General features: G+C 35.5%; 2 protein-coding genes across 2 annotated transcripts in view; both read right to left on the bottom strand.

The window, feature by feature from the left end:
- Positions 1–483: 483 nt before the first annotated feature.
- Positions 484–9,102, bottom strand: LOC134853726 (uncharacterized). The gene is made up of 4 exons (XM_063869732.1): positions 8,819–9,102; positions 7,830–7,927; positions 1,631–1,861; positions 484–825 (listed from the first exon to the last, which is right to left on the bottom strand). The coding sequence occupies exons 1-4, from the start codon at positions 8,998–9,000 to the stop codon at positions 689–691; spliced, it is 648 nt and encodes a 215-aa protein (XP_063725802.1). The 5' UTR covers positions 9,001–9,102; the 3' UTR covers positions 484–688.
- Positions 9,103–11,220: 2,118 nt separating this feature from the next.
- LOC134853527 (ATP-dependent RNA helicase A-like) overlaps positions 11,221–24,158 on the bottom strand; it is a 31,781-nt gene continuing 18,843 nt past the window's right edge. The window contains exons 11-20 of the mRNA XM_063869525.1: positions 21,826–22,001; positions 21,276–21,431; positions 17,674–17,982; positions 16,840–17,066; positions 16,352–16,512; positions 15,841–16,120; positions 15,158–15,285; positions 14,435–14,804; positions 12,242–12,496; positions 11,221–11,347 (exon numbers count right to left, since the gene is read on the bottom strand). Coding sequence (XP_063725595.1) covers positions 11,221–11,347; positions 12,242–12,496; positions 14,435–14,804; positions 15,158–15,285; positions 15,841–16,120; positions 16,352–16,512; positions 16,840–17,066; positions 17,674–17,982; positions 21,276–21,431; positions 21,826–22,001 — 2,189 coding nt within the window. The remainder of the gene's footprint in view (positions 11,348–12,241; positions 12,497–14,434; positions 14,805–15,157; positions 15,286–15,840; positions 16,121–16,351; positions 16,513–16,839; positions 17,067–17,673; positions 17,983–21,275; positions 21,432–21,825; positions 22,002–24,158) is intronic.

Genomic DNA, 24,158 nt, shown 5'->3' with positions numbered 1-24,158 from the left:
TTTTATCGACCTTTTTTTTTAGGTCGACCAAATTGATTTTCCGAGCTCTGCCAAAGCACCAAAAAGACACTGTTTTGGCCAAATTTTCTGCGCCGCAGGAAAGAAACAAGCCAAAAAAGACGTTTTTAGGCTTTTTTGGAAAATCCCCCTCAAATTTAGCATATATTGCCGCCCAAGGCGCCTTTAGAAAAGTTTTAGGGTCCGTCAGCCAAAAATGGATATCTCAAAATAGTACAAAGGGGAACCCTTTGGGTCGTCAGGGGGTCGAATACCTGAGGAAGGGGGGCATCCGCACCCCCCCCCCCCGTAAATCCTCCCCTGATCAATCCTTGAATATCTTTACTTTTGTTTGCATTTTCATGATTGAAGAGCGTTGACTGGCCACCATTGAACTTAAAAACAAAATCAAGATTGATCCTGATCAAAGGCTGAGATTATATTCAAAAAGCTACCTAATTAGAAGTCTACTTCGTAGAGAAAAAATTTTCCATAAAACATTAATTGATTACATCAGAAAAATAATAAACCTTATCTTTAGAACACTGAAAGTTGAATCAAATTTAAATATTTTGAAGAGACAACCAAAGTTTTTGAGTAGTTTTATAGTTCAGATTTTTGTACTATGGAGATAATATTGCATCATTAAATTGAGCTTCCGCTTTTCTATCCGATAACGTTCCACGTTCCTTCAGCGATTGTAATTGAACCTATATGCACTTGGTGGCGGCGGTGGACCTCTAGATCCCCCTCTGAAGCCTCCCGCAACCCCAGTTCTACCGCCTCTTCCATATCCTCCAATTGGGGGCCTGGGTGATCCGTAACCTCCTCAAAAGAAAAGTTATATTCATTTTAAGTAAAGTAACAATAAACTAAAATAAATAGATCCCGAAAAAACTTTAAATGTGCATAAAAGCATATCCATTTGTTTCATAAGCGATAACCCAAGCTCGAAACAAAATCGAATTTTTAGTTCGATTGCCGTGTTCATCGGAGATCGAATCGAAGACACGGACAATAATTTTTCTAATTTAAATTTCTGAAAACAAGTAGCAAGTTATTTATTTTTTCACGCTGAAAGTATTAGTGGTAGTATACTCATTAAATGAATGTATTTCATGGTGCACAAAATGAAAAAAAAAACTTAATCAGTGAAAAATCAGTTTCCGGTTACATTGTTACCTTGACTTATAGGTACTGAAAATACGGTTTCACTTTCACACAAATTTAAGGCTCGAAAGCAAGTATATAAAACAATTATTAGTCTAATTTAATTTTAAAAAGAGGCCAAAAATTGTACTGGTTCGCTTGCGGAGATTAATCAACAATGATTTGGGTCTTTGCTCTCAGTCTCCACCACTGTTCATCAGACACATGATAAATTTTTCTTGATACGAGTTCTCGAGTTATCATGATTAAGAGAGCAATTGAACAGAAAAAAAACATTTCGATGCTAACAACTTCTTCAACGGTACCTTAGAACAGTTGAAAAAACAAAATCACAACCAAAAAATGAAAATTCAAACAATTCAAAAATGTTTAATAAGGAAACTATTAAGCAAAATCCAACCAGATTAAATCAAGATCTCAGAAAATTTCTGAGGAAAGTAAAAAACTATTGACAATCGCTTACCTCTAGGACCAGGCGGAGGGAATCTCATTCCTATTTCCTGCTTCAGTTCAGGTGGTTCTGGTTTAATCCAGACACTGCCCCCACTCGAGTCTCCGGGTTGAGCCGGTCTAAAGGGTGCCCCTCGGAATGACCCACCAGGTCTGGGAGGGGTGGGGTATCTAGGCGAGCCTCTGAATTGTGAGTTCACTTGACTGTAGCCTTGGGCTCTGGGCGGAAATCTTGGAGCATAACCTGGAAAAAGCGGGGTATTTCTGGTACCTTCATTAATTCATTCATTCCAGCTAATAATTACCTGATTTTTTAGAAAACCATTAAAAAGTACTCATTTTTCGATTGAAACGTTTCATTTTCTATTAGACGCACATCGCGCATTACAAACTACCAGTGCTTTCCAGCGATAAAAAATTATATTTACAATAGTGGCCAAATACATTTAATTACTACACAATTATTGTTAATAAAAAAAAACAAACAACGAGATCAGAGATTCTCCCGTTAAAAATACGAGTTATGTAATAATAAACAAGTATTGCCGGCTGCTGTGCAAACAGCAGCAGATCCCACTAGTTTTAGCTAGTTTTTAATTCCCACTAGTTTTCAATAAATTGAAAAACGAATCACTTTTTAAAAAATGTTTGAGCATATGGGTTGGGCACCGGAAATAAGCTCACCTAAAATTAGCAATGACTACTCGAGTAAAATAACTTAAAACAAAAAATGACTCTTCACTTGAAAAACAATGCCTCTTCTACACAGCGAAATCTTTTGCAGACTTCTTTCATCGACTCAAAAGTGGAAAGGGTTTCAAATTGTTGTGATGAACTTAAGAATCAAAACTGGAAGAAGTGAAGCGTAACTGTTGTGATAAACTTATTACATGGCTTCAGAGAAGAAAAATGACTCAAATACTAAAACTATTGACTCCATTGGTGTAATAAAAGCAAACGCCAATTTCGAGAGTTAAATAATTCTGACGTTAACAACTACCCACATTTACGTTATCGGGATCAAACACCAATAACTCCAATGGCACAGCCCGAAAACAAGAGAACATGCGAAGTAATAAGTCCTTGTGGAGAAACTGATAATATATCACATAAAATCCAAGCTGCAGTAAGAACAGCCAATGCAGAAACTAGCGCCACAAATTAATGAATCTCCCGAAAAAAAATAAAATTGCCTCAATTGAACAAGCCGTCAAAAATACAGTAGCTGGAATAAAAGAGGAAAAAAAAACGTTGTACGAGGTGTACCAGCGAAAAAACAAGTTATTTCAAGACGTTGTCAGATTCAGAAAAAAAAAACTGAAAACTACAATAGAAGCGACAACATACGAATAATAGGCTGCTAATGAATGAAACCAGGGAAAACTACGGCGAAACAATTGATGAAGTGATTGGTATGAGTGAAAAAAAGGAGCCAATGTCACAGTTCAAAATATTTTAACTGCCTACAGGTTACCGACGGGGAACAAAAATTTTCGAGAAAAACCAGTGATCGTGCGCTTCAATAGCAGCATTGCGAAAATTAAAATACTACAAAACAAGGAAAATATGTCTGGGAATGAGCACACAAGTACTATCAAAGTATTCAAGAATCTGAGCCTTCCGCGAATGAAATTCATGCGAATGATTCGGAATGATCACAGAATTGAGTCGAGCTGAAATGAACAAGGAGCCATATTTATTCAACGGAAGAAAGGTTAACGTGCTGATCGAATAAATGGTCTGTATGAAGATTGAGTTTCTAGGATACAGCTATAATGACAAGAACTATTTCCAAAACGGAGCTGTTGCACTGGAACCTAATCAACTACTCGTGAAATCCTTTGTTTCCTCAGTTGAGAGTCGCTTATTCGTTGAACCCTAAATTTGCAAACGTTTTAAAAAAACATTATATGGAAGATCTGTAAGTAAACTCCATGATGAAATGGAAGCATTAATAACCAACTTTGAGTCACCACCTACTATGATATGCCTAAGTAAAACCTGGTTACAATACTATACTGCGCAAAAGTAGAAAGAACGGAGGAGGGATCTTAGTTCACGGTTACTGGCGTGTTAAACATTTCAAAATTTCTAGGAAGAAACTAAGATCGGAAATTAAAAATATAAGAGATACATATTAGTAATTCAAAAATGTTTTGGTGACTCACGACAGGTCTGTAAAATAGTAATTGAAATTATGTGCATTGCAAGTAGCATTAAAAAATCAATGGAATTGCAGATACAAGTGAAACTCTTTTAGATCACTTCATTATTAAAGACTTAAAAGTCTAATCTGCGCAGGTACGAGCTAAATATCCCTTTCTGACCACTCTCCGAACACTTATGAGTTTAACACATCGCACAAAAAAGACTTTACTTATTGTGATACTAGGTTTATGAAGTTGACACTGATAATCGATGCAAATTGCGAATTATTCAGAACCATTAGATGATTGCTTTCAACAGTTTGAATCAAATTAAAATAGTATTAAAGCAAGTATTTTTTTAGATCATCAACTTCGGAGAAAAAAAGCGCCCTGTTCCTGAATCAATAATTTGATTACATATTTGACTGCAAAACGTAACCGGCTAAATAAAGTCAGGTAAAAACAATTAGCCTCGATTGAATGAAAACATTTCAAACTCACTAGGAAGAAACTGAGATCGAAAATGAATTGGTGAATCAAGAAAGGCCTAAAAAAACTAAATGAAATTATGGGCGCTGCATTTAACAATAAAGAAAAAAAACTTTTCAATTAAAAACATAATCGAAGTCATCTCGTCTCATCTAGACTTTGCAAATGAATTTAGATTTTTATCAACTATCGGACTTAACCTGTCCAATAAAAAATTAGGTTCTAAGTCAGAGCAAAACCTGGAGAAAATCAACTTTTATTTGCGTAACACACCAGTAAAAGAACTGGAAATAGATGAAATCTTTACATCCAAGCAGAATAAGACATCCACAGGTTTCATTAATTTTGGCAATGTCATTGTAAGAACTGAAAATTCTGATTGATAAATTGTTGAAATCAGCGTTCTTCCACAGCTCCTTGGTCAAAGCCATAGTTCATCAGCTTTGAAAAGAAGGATCAAAGCTCAGTTTGGGAACTTACCGTTCAATATCCCTTTTCATAAGCTGAAGTAAAAATTTTCAGCGTGCTATGGTTAACAGAGTATACGAATACCTGGATAGTTATTCCCTAGTTTATGTTAAGTTATTTTTTTTCCGTCAATTGCAGTCCAAAAAAATTGAAATGAAGCGATCGGAGAAGAAAAAATCGATAAAGAGAACTGTTTTTCTGGATTTGAAAATGGCGTTCGATCACTTGATCATACAATTCTTTTCAAAAATTTAGACATGCATGGAAAAAGTGAACAGACATTACTATGGTCCAAAAGCTACCTTTAAAATCGTAGCTAACCCAAATAGGAAACTCAATTTTTGTGGCTTGAACTGAACTGCGTTGTGCCAAAGGGTTACATTTTGGGACCCCTAATGTTCCTCAAATATATCAATAACCTAACTAAATTTAGCAATTCGAGAAAAGTTTTTTATGTGCAGATGCTACAAACAACGTGTTTAACAGGCTCAATTGAAATTTTCAATAACTATCTCAAAGCGTTGAATAAGTGGCTAAATGTTAACATATTGTCACTAAAAACGGATAGAACTACGTTAAAACGTATCCTAACTTAATGCTCAAAGATCGCTCTTGTACATCAATAATTTAACTCTAACAAGCGTTTCTTCATGTTGATTCTAAGTTCTCATTCAATAATCACATTAATTTCGTGCAAAACAATATCAGAAAACAATGACCGAAACAAGTAAATACTTTCCAGTTTCAATGAGCACTTCTATTTGCGAGTTAGATTAGAAAAAAGGTTCGTACCAATACACTATGCTGATGACTAGTGTAATCAGTAGCTTATTATCTAGATTTATAACTTTTAAGCGAAGAAGGCATCGTTTAAAACGCATTTGCAGTTAACTGCTAATGATTTTGCCTCCATCTAGCGTTGATTTCAGGGCGCTTTACAGTGTGTTAAACAATTTGCTTTTCATATAGTCTCTGACTATTTGCAAACCCCACTTCGATTTGTTCACTGGTTACTTTTTGGGCTTGTTCCCAACGTCCAGAAAGCCTCCATCCAATTCTTTTAGTGTAAGTGATGCTTTAGAGACGAGGTGCAGTTAGTAGAATTAGTAACCGCAAAGTGAATAAGTCAACCTTTAGTTTTGAACCGAATATGGGGGGATACGACAAGCGAGTTTCTGAAGATTACAAAAACAAAATCTGATTTTTTCTTTCAATTTGCAGCCAATTATGGCAAGTTTAACCCATAAACTGGCTAAACTTCAGGTTTATATCGCCAGGAAATTGTTTCACGTGCCACTAAAATCGTCAGATTTGTTGAGCGATATTTTTATGAAGTCGAAAAGGCAGATGTTATTTATTTATTTTCGCTAATTTTGTTTATCAACAAAGTTATTTAGTTTTGTTCATTTCACTACCATGCTTCCATAATTAATAGGTTTTTCCGAATATTTCTGAGTTTGGGGCATCACCATGCAATCCAGAAGGACTCGTTCGCTGTCCTCTCAGAGTTGCTTAAAATTTTGTGAAACTACTTTGACTAAAATGACTTTTCGTAGCGAGAAATTAATTCTTCTTCTTCTGAAATAAAATTTAGTTAACCCAGTCTGATATTTTGTGTGGTATCTGATTTGCGTGCAAAAAGTTAAAGAAAACCACAAAAGTCCTTCCAACTTTGCAATCTGCACGAAAAGAGGTAGAAAAAGCCTTGAAGAACGTTAAAGAATTCAGGATTCGAACCCATGCATCAGGATTAGTTTGTGCACATTTCTTATCTAATTAAATGCAGGCTTCACTATCTCGCAATGCTTAAGTTTTTTAACGTATTATTTTTGCACGTTTAACGAAAGAATTTTTTCACGATTAAGCTATATCGTATATTGCAAGGGTTGAAAATTTTACTCGAGTTTCCAGTTTGAACTCAGTGTTCGATTCAAAAGTTTAAAAGTAGAAACCTTATGGTGTTATGCTGTGGGAGGGTTTTCGTAGAGGTTGCAAAATGGGCCTCCAATTATGACTGATCCAATCCTCGTAGTTTTCGAGATATGACGTTTTTATGATTGTTTTTCTTAAATCTCAGAAGATTTAGATTTGAAAGAAGTTTGGAAAGAATAACTCGAAATTCCTAGCCCTGCAGTTAGGCGCTAGCAACATACACGTAGAGGCTGCAAATATTACCTCCAACCAAGGATGACTGCTCAAGTCATTACTTTTCGATATATGACGTTTTTATGATTTTGTTTTTTAATTTTCAGAAAAGTTGAATTTAAAACATTCAGAAAGTTTGAAATTCCCAACCCTGTCGTTAAGTACTGTGAAGGTACTTTCAGAATTTTGAAGTTGCAAATCTTGCTTCCAAATGCAACTGCTCAAATTTTCTTAGTTTTACGAGATGTGACCTTTTTTTGTGTTTTTTTTTTCAAATTATTCAAAGAACTTATAAAAATTTTCACAAATTTGAATTCTCATCTCTAGAGTGAGGCTCTGTCAGGGTGTTCCCAGCAGTTGCAACTATTATCATGACTGCTCAAATCCTTTTAGTGTTCGAGATATGACGCTTTTCGTGATTTTCTCTTGTATCAAAAAACTGAAACTTAAAATTTTCGTGGAAGAAAACTTGAAATTTAGTTCTTTCATAAATTTGAAATTCCTAACCCTGTATTTGAGGGCTGGCACAGTATTCTCAGGGGTTACGAATCTTGCCTCCAAATATGACTGCTCAAATCTTTGTAGTTTTAAAAATTTAAATTTGAACTTTCTCAAAATATGAAATTCCCAACGCTGTGGTTGGGTACTGTAGAGTACTCTCAGGGGTTGCAACTCTTGCCTCCAAATTCGACTGCTCAATTGCTTTTAGTTTCCGAGATGTGACGTTTTTTATGTCATTCTAAACTTTTCCAATGAAGTTGGATATAAGAAACGTCACAAACTTGAATTTAAAAAATTGAATAAAAACTTTACTGAATTTGAATTACCAAACCTGTAATTGGGTGATACCAGAGTACACTCAAAGGATGCAAATCTTATTGCCAATATATGCGGTTTTATAAGAGTTGTCAAAAATTGAAGTATCGGAGGTGCGTTACACGCCAGTACTACATAAATGCTGACCTCTACTGGGCTCTCCGTAGCCGCCATAACTTTGATTTGCACCGCCACTGTTGTAACTGCTTTCCATCATAGTAGCCTTGGGAGGCGAAGGCCCGTACCTAAAAGCAATGCAAATCATATTGGTTAGCAGATCAAAGTTTCTTTTCAAAATAATGAGTGGAATATTTAACTTTTAAAATGACTTTTTTTAAAAAATCAATTGGCTTTGAATCAATTGGCTTGATCTTTTTTTAACAGTGCTCCTTCAAGTAATTAGACATATGGGTCAATGTCATTACGGTATTTGCCTTTGGCTGACCCTAGTTAAAGTTACTAGCTGGTTAGGAGTTAAAGGAAAGTCTATTTAAAATTACTTTTTATGTTAGAAAATGCATCGAAAGGCGTCAGCGTGAACAGGTGAACAAATTTTCACAACATTTATAGCATGCAAAATGCCGTGTTTGCAATATCTGAGAAGCTTTATTTTGCTATTTTACGAGGGGGGAGTGGAAAATGTGAAAGAGCCAAGGTACCAAACACTAGCCACAAATAAACCAGAGAACAGATGCTATCCAATTTCCAATGCTGCAGTTTTATTTTCGAGTTAGGTTAGAAAAAAAAGAAGGTTCGTAATAATACACTTAGCTGACGAAGTGTAAACCGAGAAAAAAAATAAGTCACATTAAATCTTAAAATGCCCGATGTTTTTTCAGCCAAAATGTGAGGAAAATCCTCAGATCTCAAAGAAACAATCTCGGATAAAAATTGAGAGACAATTTTTATTCGAGATTGCGTCTGGTACAGTTACGAAGTAAAGCCATTCTAGGGTCATTCGTAGAGCTCGAAAGTTTAGAAACAGCTGGCCTCAAGAATAAAGGTTGAAACAATTTAAAAAAAAACACCCACGTAAAAACAAACTTCTTATACAATCCATGGTTACAAGGATTGCAGCGTTTGATTATCTGTTTCGAAAGCCTAAATTCTACTTACTGATTACAAATTCTACTTACTGTCCATATCCTCCCCCCAATGGCGACTGCATCATCGGCCTTTTAATTGCACCACCCCCACTCGCCCCTCCCCTTTCCAGCAACACACTATCTGCCGTAGACAGACTTCTGATCACGTGTTTCAGAGTGACATCACTGTCTGCCATCTGCAGTGCTCTCTCGGGTTCGCTTGTGAATCGCATGATGAAGTCTTCAATGATCGGGCGAAGGGCGACTACTGAGGCTGCGCTTTTGTGGTCCAGATCCAGATTGATCCTTAAAAAGATGAAGCCTATATCACAGGTTTTCAAGAAGACGCTCGCACCCAATCATTCCAAAACGTAACCAGGATTATTTAGAAGTTGAAAATAGCAGATAGTTCACAACTTCTTTGTGTGATACTCAATTTTTGTCTCAACTGACCTTCATTAAAGAACCTCAATTGTACATCTTAACATAACCTTCGCTTCACGAGTACAGTTAGGAGACCATTTATTTCGGATCAAACAACAAACATAGCCAACTGGCACTTGGAAAACAGTAATGAACGCAAAGAAACTGAAAAAAAACGACTAGTGTTTTCAAAAATCTTCAACTTTCGAAAAAAAAATAGATGACCTTAAAGCTCTTTGAAATTGTAAAACAATTTATGGTGGACGGTTTTATGTTAAAAATAGCTCAATTTGAGAAAACTGGATCAATAGGCAAAACTTTTATTTCGCTGGGAAATCTAATAATTAATTTCCATTTTTGAAATCAGAAGCCGATCACATTTTTCGTGACCTTTACACTGAATTTAAATGCACTGAATTTAAAAAGAAATCACAAGTCAGTAAGCGGCGAAAAAACAAAACTGAGCGTGAACAAATTTTAAGACTTTTTCTTGACAAAAAAGCAAAAAAACCAGCAAGACCTATATAAGAGTACTCACTAGTTCATTTCTCTTAAAAACCAGCAAGACCTATATAAGAGTACTCACTAGTTCATTACTCTAAAAAAAACAAAAAAAATCAGCAAGACCTATATAAGAGTACCCACTACGTTCATTGCTCTTAAAAACTGTGCTGTTAATTTCATTTACAGGATTCGAACCCATGCATCAGGATTAGTTTGTGCACATTTCTTATCTAATTAAATGCAGGCTTCACTATCTCGCAATGCTTAAGTTTTTCAACGTATTATTTTTGCACGTTTAACGAAAGAATTTTTTCACGATTAAGTTATATCGTATATTGCAAGGGTTGAAAATTTTACTCGAGTTTCCAGTTTGAACTCAGTGTTCGATTCAAAAGTTTAAAAGTAGAAACCTTATGGTGTTATGCTGTGGGAGGGTTTTCGTAGAGGTTGCAAAATGGGCCTCCAATTATGACTGATCCAATCCTCGTAGTTTTCGAGATATGACGTTTTTATGATTGTTTTTCTTAAATCTCAGAAGATTTAGATTTGAAAGAAGTTTGGAAAGAATAACTCGAAATTCCTAGCCCTGCAGTTAGGCGCTAGCAACATACACGTAGAGGCTGCAAATATTACCTCCAACCAAGGATGACTGCTCAAGTCATTACTTTTCGATATATGACGTTTTTATGATTTTGTTTTTTAATTTTCAGAAAAGTTGAATTTAAAACATTCAGAAAGTTTGAAATTCCCAACCCTGTCGTTAAGTACTGTGAAGGTACTTTCAGAATTTTGAAGTTGCAAATCTTGCTTCCAAATGCAACTGCTCAAATTTTCTTAGTTTTACGAGATGTGACCTTTTTTTGTGTTTTTTTTTTAAATTATTCAAAGAACTTATAAAAATTTTCACAAATTTGAATTCTCATCTCTAGAGTGAGGCTCTGTCAGGGTGTTCCCAGCAGTTGCAACTATTATCATGACTGCTCAAATCCTTTTAGTGTTCGAGATATGACGCTTTTCGTGATTTTCTCTTGTATCAAAAAACTGAAACTTAAAATTTTCGTGGAAGAAAACTTGAAATTTAGTTCTTTCATAAATTTGAAATTCCTAACCCTGTATTTGAGGGCTGGCACAGTATTCTCAGGGGTTACGAATCTTGCCTCCAAATATGACTGCTCAAATCTTTGTAGTTTTAAAAATTTAAATTTGAACTTTCTCAAAATATGAAATTCCCAACGCTGTGGTTGGGTACTGTAGAGTACTCTCAGGGGTTGCAACTCTTGCCTCCAAATTCGACTGCTCAATTGCTTTTAGTTTCCGTTTTTTATGTCATTCTAAACTTTTCCAATGAAGTTGGATATAAGAAACGTCACAAACTTGAATTTAAAAAATTGAATAAAAACTTTACTGAATTTGAATTACCAAACCTGTAATTGGGTGATACCAGAGTACACTCAAAGGATGCAAATCTTATTGCCAATATATGCGGTTTTATAAGAGTTGTCAAAAATTGAAGTATCGGAGGTGCGTTACACGCCAGTACTACATAAATGCTGACCTCTACTGGGCTCTCCGTAGCCGCCATAACTTTGATTTGCACCGCCACTGTTGTAACTGCTTTCCATCATAGTAGCCTTGGGAGGCGAAGGCCCGTACCTAAAAGCAATGCAAATCATATTGGTTAGCAGATCAAAGTTTCTTTTCAAAATAATGAGTGGAATATTTAACTTTTAAAATGACTTTTTTTAAAAATCAATTGGCTTTGAATCAATTGGCTTGATCTTTTTTCAACAGTGCTCCTTCAAGTAATTAGACATATGGGTCAATGTCATTACGGTATTTGCCTTTGGCTGACCCTAGTTAGAGTTACTAGCTGGTTAGGAGTTAAAGGAAAGTCTATTTAAAATTACTTTTTATGTTAGAAACTGCATCGAAAGGCGTCAGCGTGAACAGATGAACAAATTTTCACAACATTTATAGCATGCAAAATGCCGTGTTAACAATATCTGAGAAGCTTTATTTTGCTATTTTACGAGGGGGGGGGGAGTGGAAAATGTGAAAGAGCCAAGGTACCAAACACTAGCCACAAATAAACCAGAGAACAGATGCTATCCAATTTCCAATGCTGCAGTTTTATTTTCGAGTTAGGTTAGAAAAAAAAGAAGGTTCGTAATAATACACTTAGCTGACGAAGTGTAAACCGAGAAAAAAAATAAGTCACATTAAATCTTAAAATGCCCGATGTTTTTTCAGCCAAAATGTGAGGAAAATCCTCAGATCTCAAAGAAACAATCTCGGATAAAAATTGAGAGACAATTTTTATTCGAGATTGCGTCTGGTACAGTTACGAAGTAAAGCCATTCTAGGGTCATTCGTAGAGCTCGAAAGTTTAGAAACAGCTGGCCTCAAGAATAAAGGTTGAAACAATTTAAAAAAAAACACCCACGTAAAAACAAACTTCTTATACAATCCATGGTTACAAGGATTGCAGCGTTTGATTATCTGTTTCGAAAGCCTAAATTCTACTTACTGATTACAAATTCTACTTACTGTCCATATCCTCCCCCCAATGGCGACTGCATCATCGGCCTTTTAATTGCACCACCCCCACTCGCCCCTCCCCTTTCCAGCAACACACTATCTGCCGTAGACAGACTTCTGATCACGTGTTTCAGAGTGACATCACTGTCTGCCATCTGCAGTGCTCTCTCGGGTTCGCTTGTGAATCGCATGATGAAGTCTTCAATGATCGGGCGAAGGGCGACTACTGAGGCTGCGCTTTTGTGGTCCAGATCCAGATTGATCCTTAAAAAGATGAAGCCTATATCACAGGTTTTCAAGAAGACGCTCGCACCCAATCATTCCAAAACGTAACCAGGATTATTTAGAAGTTGAAAATAGCAGATAGTTCACAACTTCTTTGTGTGATACTCAATTTTTGTCTCAACTGACCTTCATTAAAGAACCTCAATTGTACATCTTAACATAACCTTCGCTTCACGAGTACAGTTAGGAGACCATTTATTTCGGATCAAACAACAAACATAGCCAACTGGCACTTGGAAAACAGTAATGAACGCAAAGAAACTGAAAAAAAACGACTAGTGTTTTCAAAAATCTTCAACTTTCGAAAAAAAAATAGATGACCTTAAAGCTCTTTGAAATTGTAAAACAATTTATGGTGGACGGTTTTATGATAAAAATAGCTCAATTTGAGAAAACTGGATCAATCGGCAAAACTTTTATTTCGCTGGGAAATCTGATAATTAATTTCCATTTTTGAAATCAGAAGCCGATCACATTTTTCGTGACCTTTACACTGAATTTAAATGCACTGAATTTAAAAAGAAATCACAAGTCAGTAAGCGGCGAAAAAACAAAACTGAGCGTGAACAAATTTTAAGACTTTTTCTTGACAAAAAAGCAAAAAAACCAGCAAGACCTATATAAGAGTACTCACTAGTTCATTTCTCTTAAAAAACAGCAAGAACTATATAAGAGTACTCACTAGTTCATTACTCTTAGAAAAAAAAGACAAAAAAAATCAGCAAGACCTATATAAGAGTACTCACTGGTTCATTTCTCTTAAAAAAACAGCAAGACCTATATAAGAGTACTCACTAGTTCATTACTCTTAGAAAAAAAGACAAAAAAAATCAGCAAGACCTATATAAGAGTACTCACTATTTCATTTCTCTTAAAAAAACAGCAAGACCTATATAAGAGTACTCACTAGTTCATTACTCTTAGAAAAAAAGACAAAAAAAATCAGCAAGACCTATATAAGAGTACTCACTAGTTCATTTCTCTTAAAAAAACAGCAAGACCTATATAAGAGTACTCACTAGTTCATTACTCTTAGAAAAAAAGACAAAAAAAATCAGCAAGACCTATATAAGAGTACTCACTAGTTCATTTCTCTTAAAAAAACAGCAATACCTATATAAGAGTACTCACTAGTTCATTACTCTTAGAAAAAAAGACAAAAAAAAATCAGCAAGACCTATATAAGAGTACTCACTAGTTCATTTCTCTTAAAAAAACAGCAAGACCTATATAAGAGTACTCACTAGTTCATTACTCTTAGAAAAAAAGACAAAAAAAATCAGCAAGACCTATATAAGAGTACTCACTAGTTCATTTCTCTTAAAAAAACAGCAATACCTATATAAGAGTACTCACTAGTTCATTACTCTTAGAAAAAAAGACAAAAAAAATCAGCAAGACCTATATAAGAGTACTCACTAGTTCATTTCTCTTAAAAAAACAGCAAGACCTATATAAGAGTACTCACTAGTTCATTACTCTTAGAAAAAAAGACAAAAAAAATCAGCAAGACCTATATAAGAGTACTCACTAGTTCATTTCTCTTAAAAAAACAGCAAGACCTATATAAGAGTACTCACTAGTTCATTACTCTTAGAAAAAAAGACAAAAAAAATCAGCAAGACCTATATAAGAGTACCCACTACGTTCATTGCTCTTAAAAACTGTGCTGTTAATTTCATCTGCAACCACAAATCGGATAAATGTCTTTTTACTATTTTTTTTTAGCTAACCAGCCAGAGGCCTAATCCGAAGGTTAATAAATAAAGGTTAACTAAGCTATGGCTATCTTACAAGAGCTCACCTTGTAAATTGCAGCGCAGGTGCGAATTGAACCCGCTATCATATGATTGCTGGGCACCATCACTACTGATGCGCCACAACGCCATAGAGTATTTACTATCTATGTTTACGTACCAATCGTCCAGACGGACCATTTGCTTCTCAGTTCCATCTTGCGGGTCAATTCTTCTCTCCGAACTCACAGACCGACTTCCGAACAACAACAACTGCAGCGCACTCACCATTGTCATCTGGTGCGCCGTAACAGCCCTTGTTCGCAATTTCTCCCCAAACACGAAAAACGGCGATGGAAATGTCATTCCGTCTTTAGAGTTATTGACCGACGATTTGTGGATCAAGGCTGGTTTCATGTCAAACGTGAGGAGTTTGCGTTTGTCTTTGTGGTAGCACACGTTAGGGTAGAGAGCGCCTACTAGCATTGAGATAAGGACGTCCAGATTTTCGTCAGGGTTGTTGTTGATGAGGAAGGTCGGTTGAAGTAGCTCTAAAACGATCGAATTTGATTTAGTTAAACTGAACTGAAGAGTAAATTGACAACCGGGTGAGAATATTCATATATTCAATTTTTTTGCAATCTAATGGTCGGAGTCTTGGAGCAAAATTGAGCTTAAGAACAATTTTCTTATAATCCTGAGAGTGAGGCAACATTTTTCAGAGCAAATGAATGATTAACAAATGCAACAACTAAGCCATAAATCGAAGTTTTTTTTTGCTATTCAGACCAACTTAGAGCAGCAACCTTATTGGTTTGAAAATTGTTTTCAAACTTTCATTCAACAAACACAGGCCGGATAGATAATTGTGGAATAATCACAGCAACCAGCTATCCGTGTTTACCTTCGTCGAAATCGCAGCTGAGCAGGATGTCTCTGAGTTGTGTCTTGGCCTCATACACCATCCGAAGAGTGGACATGCTCAGCTGTTTCTCACTGCACAAGTCCACCTCACTCCTCTCCCCACGCTCCCTGCACATCAACAGGCGTGTCTCTATCTTCACACATTTTTAAGAAGCAGGGTTTGATTTACAAGAACATTGATTTATAATAATCATTATCAAGTGTTTTCAAATTTATACGTCATTAAAGATCGCTGCATAGGCAGCAATTATATTCAGCCAAGAATTAATGAGCGATATCAATGAGATCATCATGATCCTTTCTGGTCCGTTTTCAATCTTTGAGCGAAAAATAAGTTTATGCACCTATATCCATGAATTCTAACCATCATTTATTTTGATTAAAAGTCTAACTAAGTATGCGGATTTTTATGGAAATTCGATAAAAAATAAAGAAAAAATTCAGATACAGTACATTACACTCTCAATTGATCCAGGAAATCCAACCGGATAAAATTTAACACTAAAGTTTTAAAAGCATCAAAGGAAGCTAGACGAGTTCTGTTAAATATAGAAACTTGATCCATCCGTCCACGAAACCACAGATCAAAATTTACATGACAGGAACTTGCAGAGTTCAAGTTAATTTTCCTTCATTTACACAAATGCATACATATTTACTAACTTTGCTCTGAGCCATATCTGGTATGCCGTAATAAGAGCCACGTGATCACTGCACCTGTTGCCCGACATCCTCTTATGGACAACTTGGAGAAACTTGAACTCTTTCGGAGTCTCAAAGGGTTCCGGGAATGAGACTAGGGCAGCAATGGAACACATGGGATCCCCTACTCCCAGAAGAGTAGCCAGCACGAGCATCTTGCCAATGCGTGGTTCAACCGGAAGTCGAGCTAGGATCCTTCCAAGAGGAGTTAGTTCTTCGTTCTTGTCCAGTGCTTTCATGTCTTAAAATAACTTCCATCTAATTATATTTTGAGGACTTCAGTTCAAATCAATTGCGTCGCAAAACGAATAATGAACCAAAGCTGCAAATTCCTAGACGGTATGGCTATACTTTAAGAACAAAAAATTAGACACTACTTTCTGATCTCAAACTTTATAGAGACACGAGAGTTAAAAACTCCAGTTAACAAAATTCTTGGAATATTATCCAAAGTGCTGAATCGATAAAATACCTTTCAAAGTGACCTCTGCTTCTATGACTGCATCCAGAGGAGGTGGTTCCAGAGCTTTTCCTAAGAATTGCTGGATTGTTCCCAGTTTGAGGAGCTTGATGCTGAGTGCTATCTCGTGCAGAGGAGTCAAGAAGATCTCGGCAGTACTGTGCTGAGGCAGTCTGAAATTGTTTATAAAAGTCAAAACTGAACAATATCATGCAGAAAAGAAAGTCATTAGGATTCAAACAATAGGATTCAAGATTATAGAATTGGTAAAAGACAATTTCAAAGATCGATCAAAATAAAATTAACCTTTGATTATCATAACTTTTGCTCAAGCATTTTTTGCATTGAATCTATTCCTTGAGCATTGATGGAAGCGTGTCGGCCCTCTGATCCAATTGTGGCTCAGACTACCATTGATGCCATTTCACGTTTAAAAAAAAAACAAATCTACTTGAAACTCAACCACCCTAAGCCCCACCACAACCACAACTGGAACTCACTTGTCGAATCTGCTTCTACTGCATAGGTGAAAAGCGAACCCGGCCCTCACTCTGCCAGCCCTGCCCCTTCTCTGCTCCAGATTAGTCTTGCTGGCCCATACTGTGGTGTAGCTGGTCATGTTGTTGTGGGCTGTGAACAACTTCACTTTGCTCTTGCAGCTGTCAATCACGAACACCACGTCGTTGATCGTAATCGAAGTCTCCGCTATGTTGGTAGACAGGATAACCTTTAACAAGATTCAAGGTACAACAATAGTGCCTTATATTGGCAATTTGGCATAGTTGCTTGTTATGCTGAAGACGGTATTACCAACCCTTCCCTCTCGAAAGTTGAGTTCAAAATATATATATAGGAAGCCTTAAAGCTCTTTGAATTTCTACAACAAATTATGATTGACCTTTGTCGAGACCTTAACAAATATGCTGTTCGACAGTGGAATTTGTCTTCCTTTTTTACAAAGGTAACAAACTGAACTCAAAAAGAAATCAAATGCCAGGCCGCAGAAAAGTAAATTTGAGCCTTGAATAAATTTTAAGATTTTTCCCGAAAAACAAAACAATAATAATCATAATCATCACGACCTATAAAAGAGTCTGAACTACGTGCATACAAAAATTAAAACTTAAAATAGCATTCCAAAACTATGTATTTCAAAAAAATTAAATTCGCTTAGAGAAAATGAGCTTTTTCTCTTATTACTAATATATCGTCAGATAGCATAAAGATTTACAATCAGATTATTTTATCAAGTAACCAAAAAAGGATAGACACGACCTCACAAGGTGTCCGCTAAAGATCTACCCCAAGCAATGTCTGCATTTGTTTATTCATACCTTAGTGCATCCCGGCGGCACTGGATCGAATATCTTCCTTTGATCTTCCCTCGGCACCTGACTGTGTAGCGGCAACACTCTAAACTCCCTGGATCCAAACCGCGGATGAGACGTCAGATGTTTAAACAGTGAGAAAATCAGATTCCAGCCCGGTAGGAAAATGAGAATAGCTCCATGGACTTCAAGTGACGCGCAGTATTCGATCAGACGCTCAATTAGTTCAAAACTTAACTCCTTCTCGTTCATCTCGGCCAGTGCTCGCTTCGTTTCGGGTCTGTATTCGTCACTTACTACTAGATTCAGGTTTTGCTAAAAAAAAATTCGATCATTTTCGGACAATGCTTTTGAGTTGCAACAATTCGTAGAACTGCTTAAAAATTGAGAAGTTGACAACACTAGTACTGATTAACCGGACACAACGAATAACATTGGAAAATTCAAACGGATTTTTCTCGAATTGGGTTAAGAAGAAACAAAAAATGAACAGAACAAAGGTTGCTTAAAATTTATAAGGTAGATTTGTCTAAATTCTAACCAAAAATTTACCTTAAAAATGAGTCATTTTGACTTTTTAGTTATTCAAGAATTGCGCTGAAACTAACGAGATAATTGACGAGAAAATTATATCAAAAAAAGTCTCTTACACAGCCTAACAAACTTCTAGAAAGATAAAATTTCCAAAAATCTGTATAAGAGAATAAGTTTTTTGGTTGATAGCCGAAAAAGATCATTTTACAATATAAAATCAAAATCTTTCCTTAAAACAAATTCCAAAGGTTTTATGCAAATTTCTGGAAGTTTCACTTTTCTAGAACTTTGTTGAGCTGTGTACAGGGTTGGCAGAAAAAAAACAGGCGTTTTTTTTCACGTGTTTTTTTTTGTGTTTTTTTTCACACATGCCTGCGTAGAAATTTGGAAGAATTTACTTGGTAAATTTCGTGATATTGGACCCGAAGCCAGAGAGTGGCTAGAAAAGTGTGAAACCCGCTACGATTCATTCTGATCTGATCTTTTTTTTCTCTCGAGAATATAGAAAAAAAACAGTGTTTTAAACGTTTTTTTTGTTTTAAACGTTTTTTTTTCTAAAAAAAACACTTTTTTGCCAACCCTGGCTGTGTAAGAGGCTTCTTTGCATATAAATTTCTCTTTGTTTAACTTGGTAGTTTCAGCGTAAGTCTTGATTAATCAAAAAAGCTAAAATTACCCATTTTAGGCTAAAACTTTAGTTGAGAATTTCGAAAAATGTACCATATTCATTCTGGTGAACCTTTAAGCGACCTTTCTTATGTTCATTTTTCTCTCATCTTAACCCAATTTGGTTAAAAAAAGGCGTTCGAAATTCCAATACTTGTTCGTTTTGTCCGGACAATTTAACTCAGCACAGTAAAATCATTCATCGAAGTCTTCAGTTTTCGCTTGCGCGAGCTTCTGAAAACCAAAAGTTCCAGGTTGAAGCTTGATGATTAGATATCACTTAAAAAATTCTAAATCGAACTGCCCTTATAAAAAACTTACACACAGGCAACGCTGCAGGTCGCAATTCCAAGGAAAAATGGCAAAAAAAAGTTGGGAAAGCTGAAAGCTTTCAAAAAGAACCATTTGCACTTTTAATATTAGGTGGCGTAATTTGAATTCTTTTCAGCAAACGAACTTGATTTGAACTTGAAATGGAATGAAAAATCAAACCACATAATTTAAGCGGGAAAAACTTCGAACAAATCTTCTGAAAAACCACATGACCTAAATAAGTGTCTTCACTTCGCTCTTGAAACTTGATAACATGCATGTTTCATGCATACATTCAAGATAAAAAAATCAAGAATGTTTGAGCTTCAAGGCCTTCAAAAGATTTATCTGAAAAATCAGACGACTTAAAAAGTCTCTAAACTTCGCTCTTAACACTGGATAATGTGCATTTATCATCCATGCTTTTAGCAGAAAAAAATCAAAGATGTTCCTGAAAAACCACACGACTTACACAAGTATCTTTACTTCACTCTTGACACTTGATAACATGCATGCTTTCAACAGCAAAAAACCAAGCATGTTTGAGCTTCAAGACCTTCAAAAAATTTATCTGAAAAATCAGACGACTTAAAAAGTCTCTAAACTTCGCTCTTAACACTGGATAATGTGCATGTATCATCCATGCTTTTAACAGAAAAAAATCAAAGATGTTCCTGAAAAACCACACGACCTACACAAGTATCTTTACTTCGCTCTTGACACTTGATAACATGCATGTATCATGCATACATTCAAGATAAAAAAATCAAGAATGTTTGAGCTTCAAGGCCTTCAAAAGATTTATCTGAAAAATCAGACGACTTAAAAAGTCTCTAAACTTCGCTCTTGACACTGGATAATCTGCATGTATCATCCATGCTTTTAGCAGAAAAAAAATCAAAGATGTTCCTGAAAAACCACACGACTTACACAAGTATCTTTACTTCACTCTTGACACTTGATAACATGCATGCTTTCAACAGCAAAAAACCAAGCATGTTTGAGCTTCAAGACCTTCAAAAAATTTATCTGAAAAATCAGACGACTTAAAAAGTCTCTAAACTTCGCTCTTAACACTGGATAATGTGCATGTATCATCCATGCTTTTAACAGAAAAAAATCAAAGATGTTCCTGAAAAACCACACGACCTACACAAGTATCTTTACTTCGCTCTTGACACTTGATAACATGCATGTATCATGCATGCTTTCAACAGCAAAAAATCAAGAATTTTTGAGCTTCAAGACCTTCAAAAAATTTATCTGAAAAATCAGACGACTTAAAAAGTCTCTAAACTTCGCTCTTAACACTGGATAATGTGCATGTATCATCCATGCTTTTAACAGAAAAAAAATCAAAGATGTTCCTGAAAAACAACACGACCTACACAAGTATCTTTACTTCGCTCTTGACACTTGATAACATGCATGTATCATGCATACAATCAAGATAAAAAAATCAAGAAGGTTTGAGCTTCAAGACCTTCAAAAAATTTATCTGAAAAATCAGACGACTTAAAAAGTCTCTAAACTTCGCTCTTGACACTGGATAATGTGCATGTATCATCCATGCTTTTAACAGAAAAAAAATCAAAGATATTCCTGAAAAACCACACGACCTACACAAGTATCACTACTTCGCTCTTGACACTTGATAACATGCATGTATCATGCATTCTTTCAACAGCAAAAAATCAATTAGGTTTGAGCGTATTAACTTCAAACATTTTTCCTGAAAATCACACGAGCTAAAAAAAAAGTGTCTTCACTTCGGCCTTGACACTTGATAACATGCATGTATCAAGCATGCTTTTAACAGCAAAAAAGGTAGAAAAAAAACAAAAGTCAAATCACGAGAAAAAGTTAGGCGCTTACAACTTTTCTGAAAAAAAAACGTCAGAAATAAAGAATAAGCGTAGCGGACTACGAGATTCATATACATGCATCTAATCCTCTCGCAAATGAAATTCAGCGCAAAGTTGAGCACAAATGTGTGCAATTTGCCTGGTAAAAAGGAACTCGCATTCTAACACAAGCGCTTGCTCTAGTAAAAATCAACGCGGATACTTCAGGTAAAAACAACTCCGCTATCTTGCCTCTTCGTCGTCGTCAAAACTAGCTGCCTCATCGTCGTCTCTGTTGTTCTTATTATTCTTGCCCCCCTTCCTCACACTGGGAGGGGGAGTGAAGTTTAGTATCTCCACGCAGTCTTCTAGGAAGTACTCTTGCACTGGAAAAGTCCGGCCGTGAACCTGCAACAAAACGAACACCATTTTGAGTGTAGAATTTTGCAACACTAGTCTTTTACGGATTTTATTCAGGCCAAAATGTGCTCAAAAAGACAAAAAGTTATAATCCATGCATTTTAAATTACGTTTTCTAACTTTGATTCAAGTTTTCAGCACAAGTCTTTGTCTACTTCAGTTTTTGAACACTCTAAAATGGCCTTTTTTGAAAAAAAAAACGTGTTAAATTGAAAACTAAACCAGTTAAAACAAGAATAATTATACAAATGATTTAGAACTGTTTTTTTTTTCAGCTGAGCAGTCAGAGGCCTAACGCGAAGGTAATTATTTGAGCAGTACTAAGCAATGACTTAAAATCAGCAACATATTAGTAATGGCTATCGCCATCTTTTACACTCACTTCAATAACTGGACAGTTTGCGAAGTAGTTTGAGAAGAGAGAAGTGTCAATTGTAGCCGACATGAGTATGATCTTGAGGTCAGGGAAGGTCATGCACATGTCCCTCAGTGCTATCAGGATAAAGTCCGAATTGATGTCTCGCTCGTGGATCTCGTCCACTATCACGTGACTCACTCCTGAAACAAAACACTGAAATCCACATTTGTTTTTTTTTTGGCAATTTCGTCAATGGAGAGTCGAATCATCCTCTATAAATGCACGAAAAGGAGCTGAAACAAAAATATCGCCAAAAAATGGAAAAGAATGAAAATAGCCAACAACAAACAGTAAGAAAAGAGCCAATGCACGCCAGAAAACAGAACAAAATACTGACGTTTTTTTTAAAAAAGTATTTAGCTTCGAACTTCAAAGAAAAAAAATAGATGACCCTTAAGTTTTTTGATTTTCTAAAACAATTTATGATTTTGATAAACTAAGCCAATTTGAGAAAACTGAATCAATGACTTAATTTTTTATTCCGGTGCGAAATCTGAAAATTAAAATCCACTTTCGTAACTAGATGTCGATCACGTTCTTCATGACCTTAAGTTTCACTGTTCGATAGTAGAAACTCTACTATCGAACAGCGAAACTAAAGGTCATGAAAAACGTAATCAACTTCTAGTTTCGAAAGTGGATTTTAATTTTCAGATTTCGCAGCGGAACAAATGTTGATCCAGTTTTCTCAAATTGCGTTAATTTTTTTATCAAAATAGTGTCAATAATAAATTGTTGTAAAAAATCAAAAAAACTTTAAGGTCAATTATTTTTTCTAGCAAAGCAAATGAACTGAATTTAATTTAAAAAAACATCGTCCCGACCTATATATGAGACTGAACTACGTTTCATCGACTCTTTAAAAAACAAGGAAACCAAAATCAACCAAAAAAAATTTTAAACATTTTTCAAAGAAACCGTGTATCAAAAAATCATCGTGTTAAAGTTCGTTGAATTTCAAGAACTGTTTCAAATTTATCAGATTTAGAGAAAACTGGATCAATAAGTAACTTTTCATTCCGCTGGGAATTCAGAACTAAGCCAACTGAGTTGGAAAGGGTCAATACAAAAAGCAAATATTTTTTTGGAAAAAATTCAACGTCCGAATTTCAAATTTAAAAACAAATAGTCTTTCAGCTGCTTGAAGTTCAAGAACAATCTATGATTGACTTTTGCGCTAAAATTAAATGAATTTGAAAAAACTGGATTGATAGGTAATTTTTTTATTTCTCTGGGAAATCTGAAAATTAAAATTAAATCGCAATTTCCAAACAAGAATTCTATCACTTTTTTGTACCTTTTACAATTTCGCTGTTCAATAGTCGAGTTTCTCTTCCTTATAACAAAGGAAATGAACTGAACTTAAAAAGAAATGAAAAAACTGGATTTAAATGTAATTTTTTTTATTTCGCTGGGAAATCTGAAAATTAAAATTATATCGCAATTTCCAAACTAGAATTCGATCACAATTTTGTGCCCTTTACATTTCCGCTGTTCAATAGTCACGTTCGTCATCCTTATAACAAAGGAAATTAACTGAATTTTAAAAGAAATCAAATGTCAAACTGCGCAAAATCACATTCAGATAATCAAAAGAAAGCTGATCCTTGAAAAAAGAGTCGGGCTACGGGAACAAAGCCGGCAAAACTAACACAGAGGCAAAACTTCGCTTCGCAAATACTAGCGAGAACATACAAAAAGCAGCTCTAAAAACGCAAGAAGAAAAAAACAAAACTACGCTTCGAATTAGCAAAAATTAGGCTACATCTAGGATTCGATCTTCAACCTAATGCAATCAAGAGAATTTGAGTTTCACCCAGTAGCAACTCAGCCACGCATGGTTAACCACCGACAAACACTAGTCACGAATAATGCAGCTTCATACGCTAATTAACTGCCAATGCACCAAATACAAGTAGACACAATTTTGCAAGTAATAATTTGGAACACAAAAAACCTTAAGGCATCCACACCAACTTTGCATGTAATAAATCGCAAAGCAAAAAGCCACATTTATAAATTATGCATTTTAAAACATTGCGAGATATATTGACTTAGAAACTTTCTGAAATCGAGTTTTTATTATTGTTATGTTGTTTGAAACAAATAGCTTTTTTCGGTTTGTTTGATGAATTAAAAATGCATTAACTGTGTTGAATCATTACTATTCGAATGTCAAAGCACATGCCAGCAAAAAGCTGACAGAGTTGGTTAAAAGTGGCACCACTATTCACAACTTTGGTTAGAAAAAAAGATGGTTCTTAATAATACACTAGCTGCGGCTAGTGTAATCAGAT

This window comes from Symsagittifera roscoffensis, chromosome 8 (genome assembly GCF_963678635.1).
Source record: "Symsagittifera roscoffensis chromosome 8, txSymRosc1.1, whole genome shotgun sequence".
Taxonomy (NCBI): domain Eukaryota; kingdom Metazoa; phylum Xenacoelomorpha; order Acoela; family Convolutidae; genus Symsagittifera; species Symsagittifera roscoffensis.
Note: the sequence above shows the minus strand (reverse complement) of the source record. Positions and strands in the feature narration are given on the sequence as shown.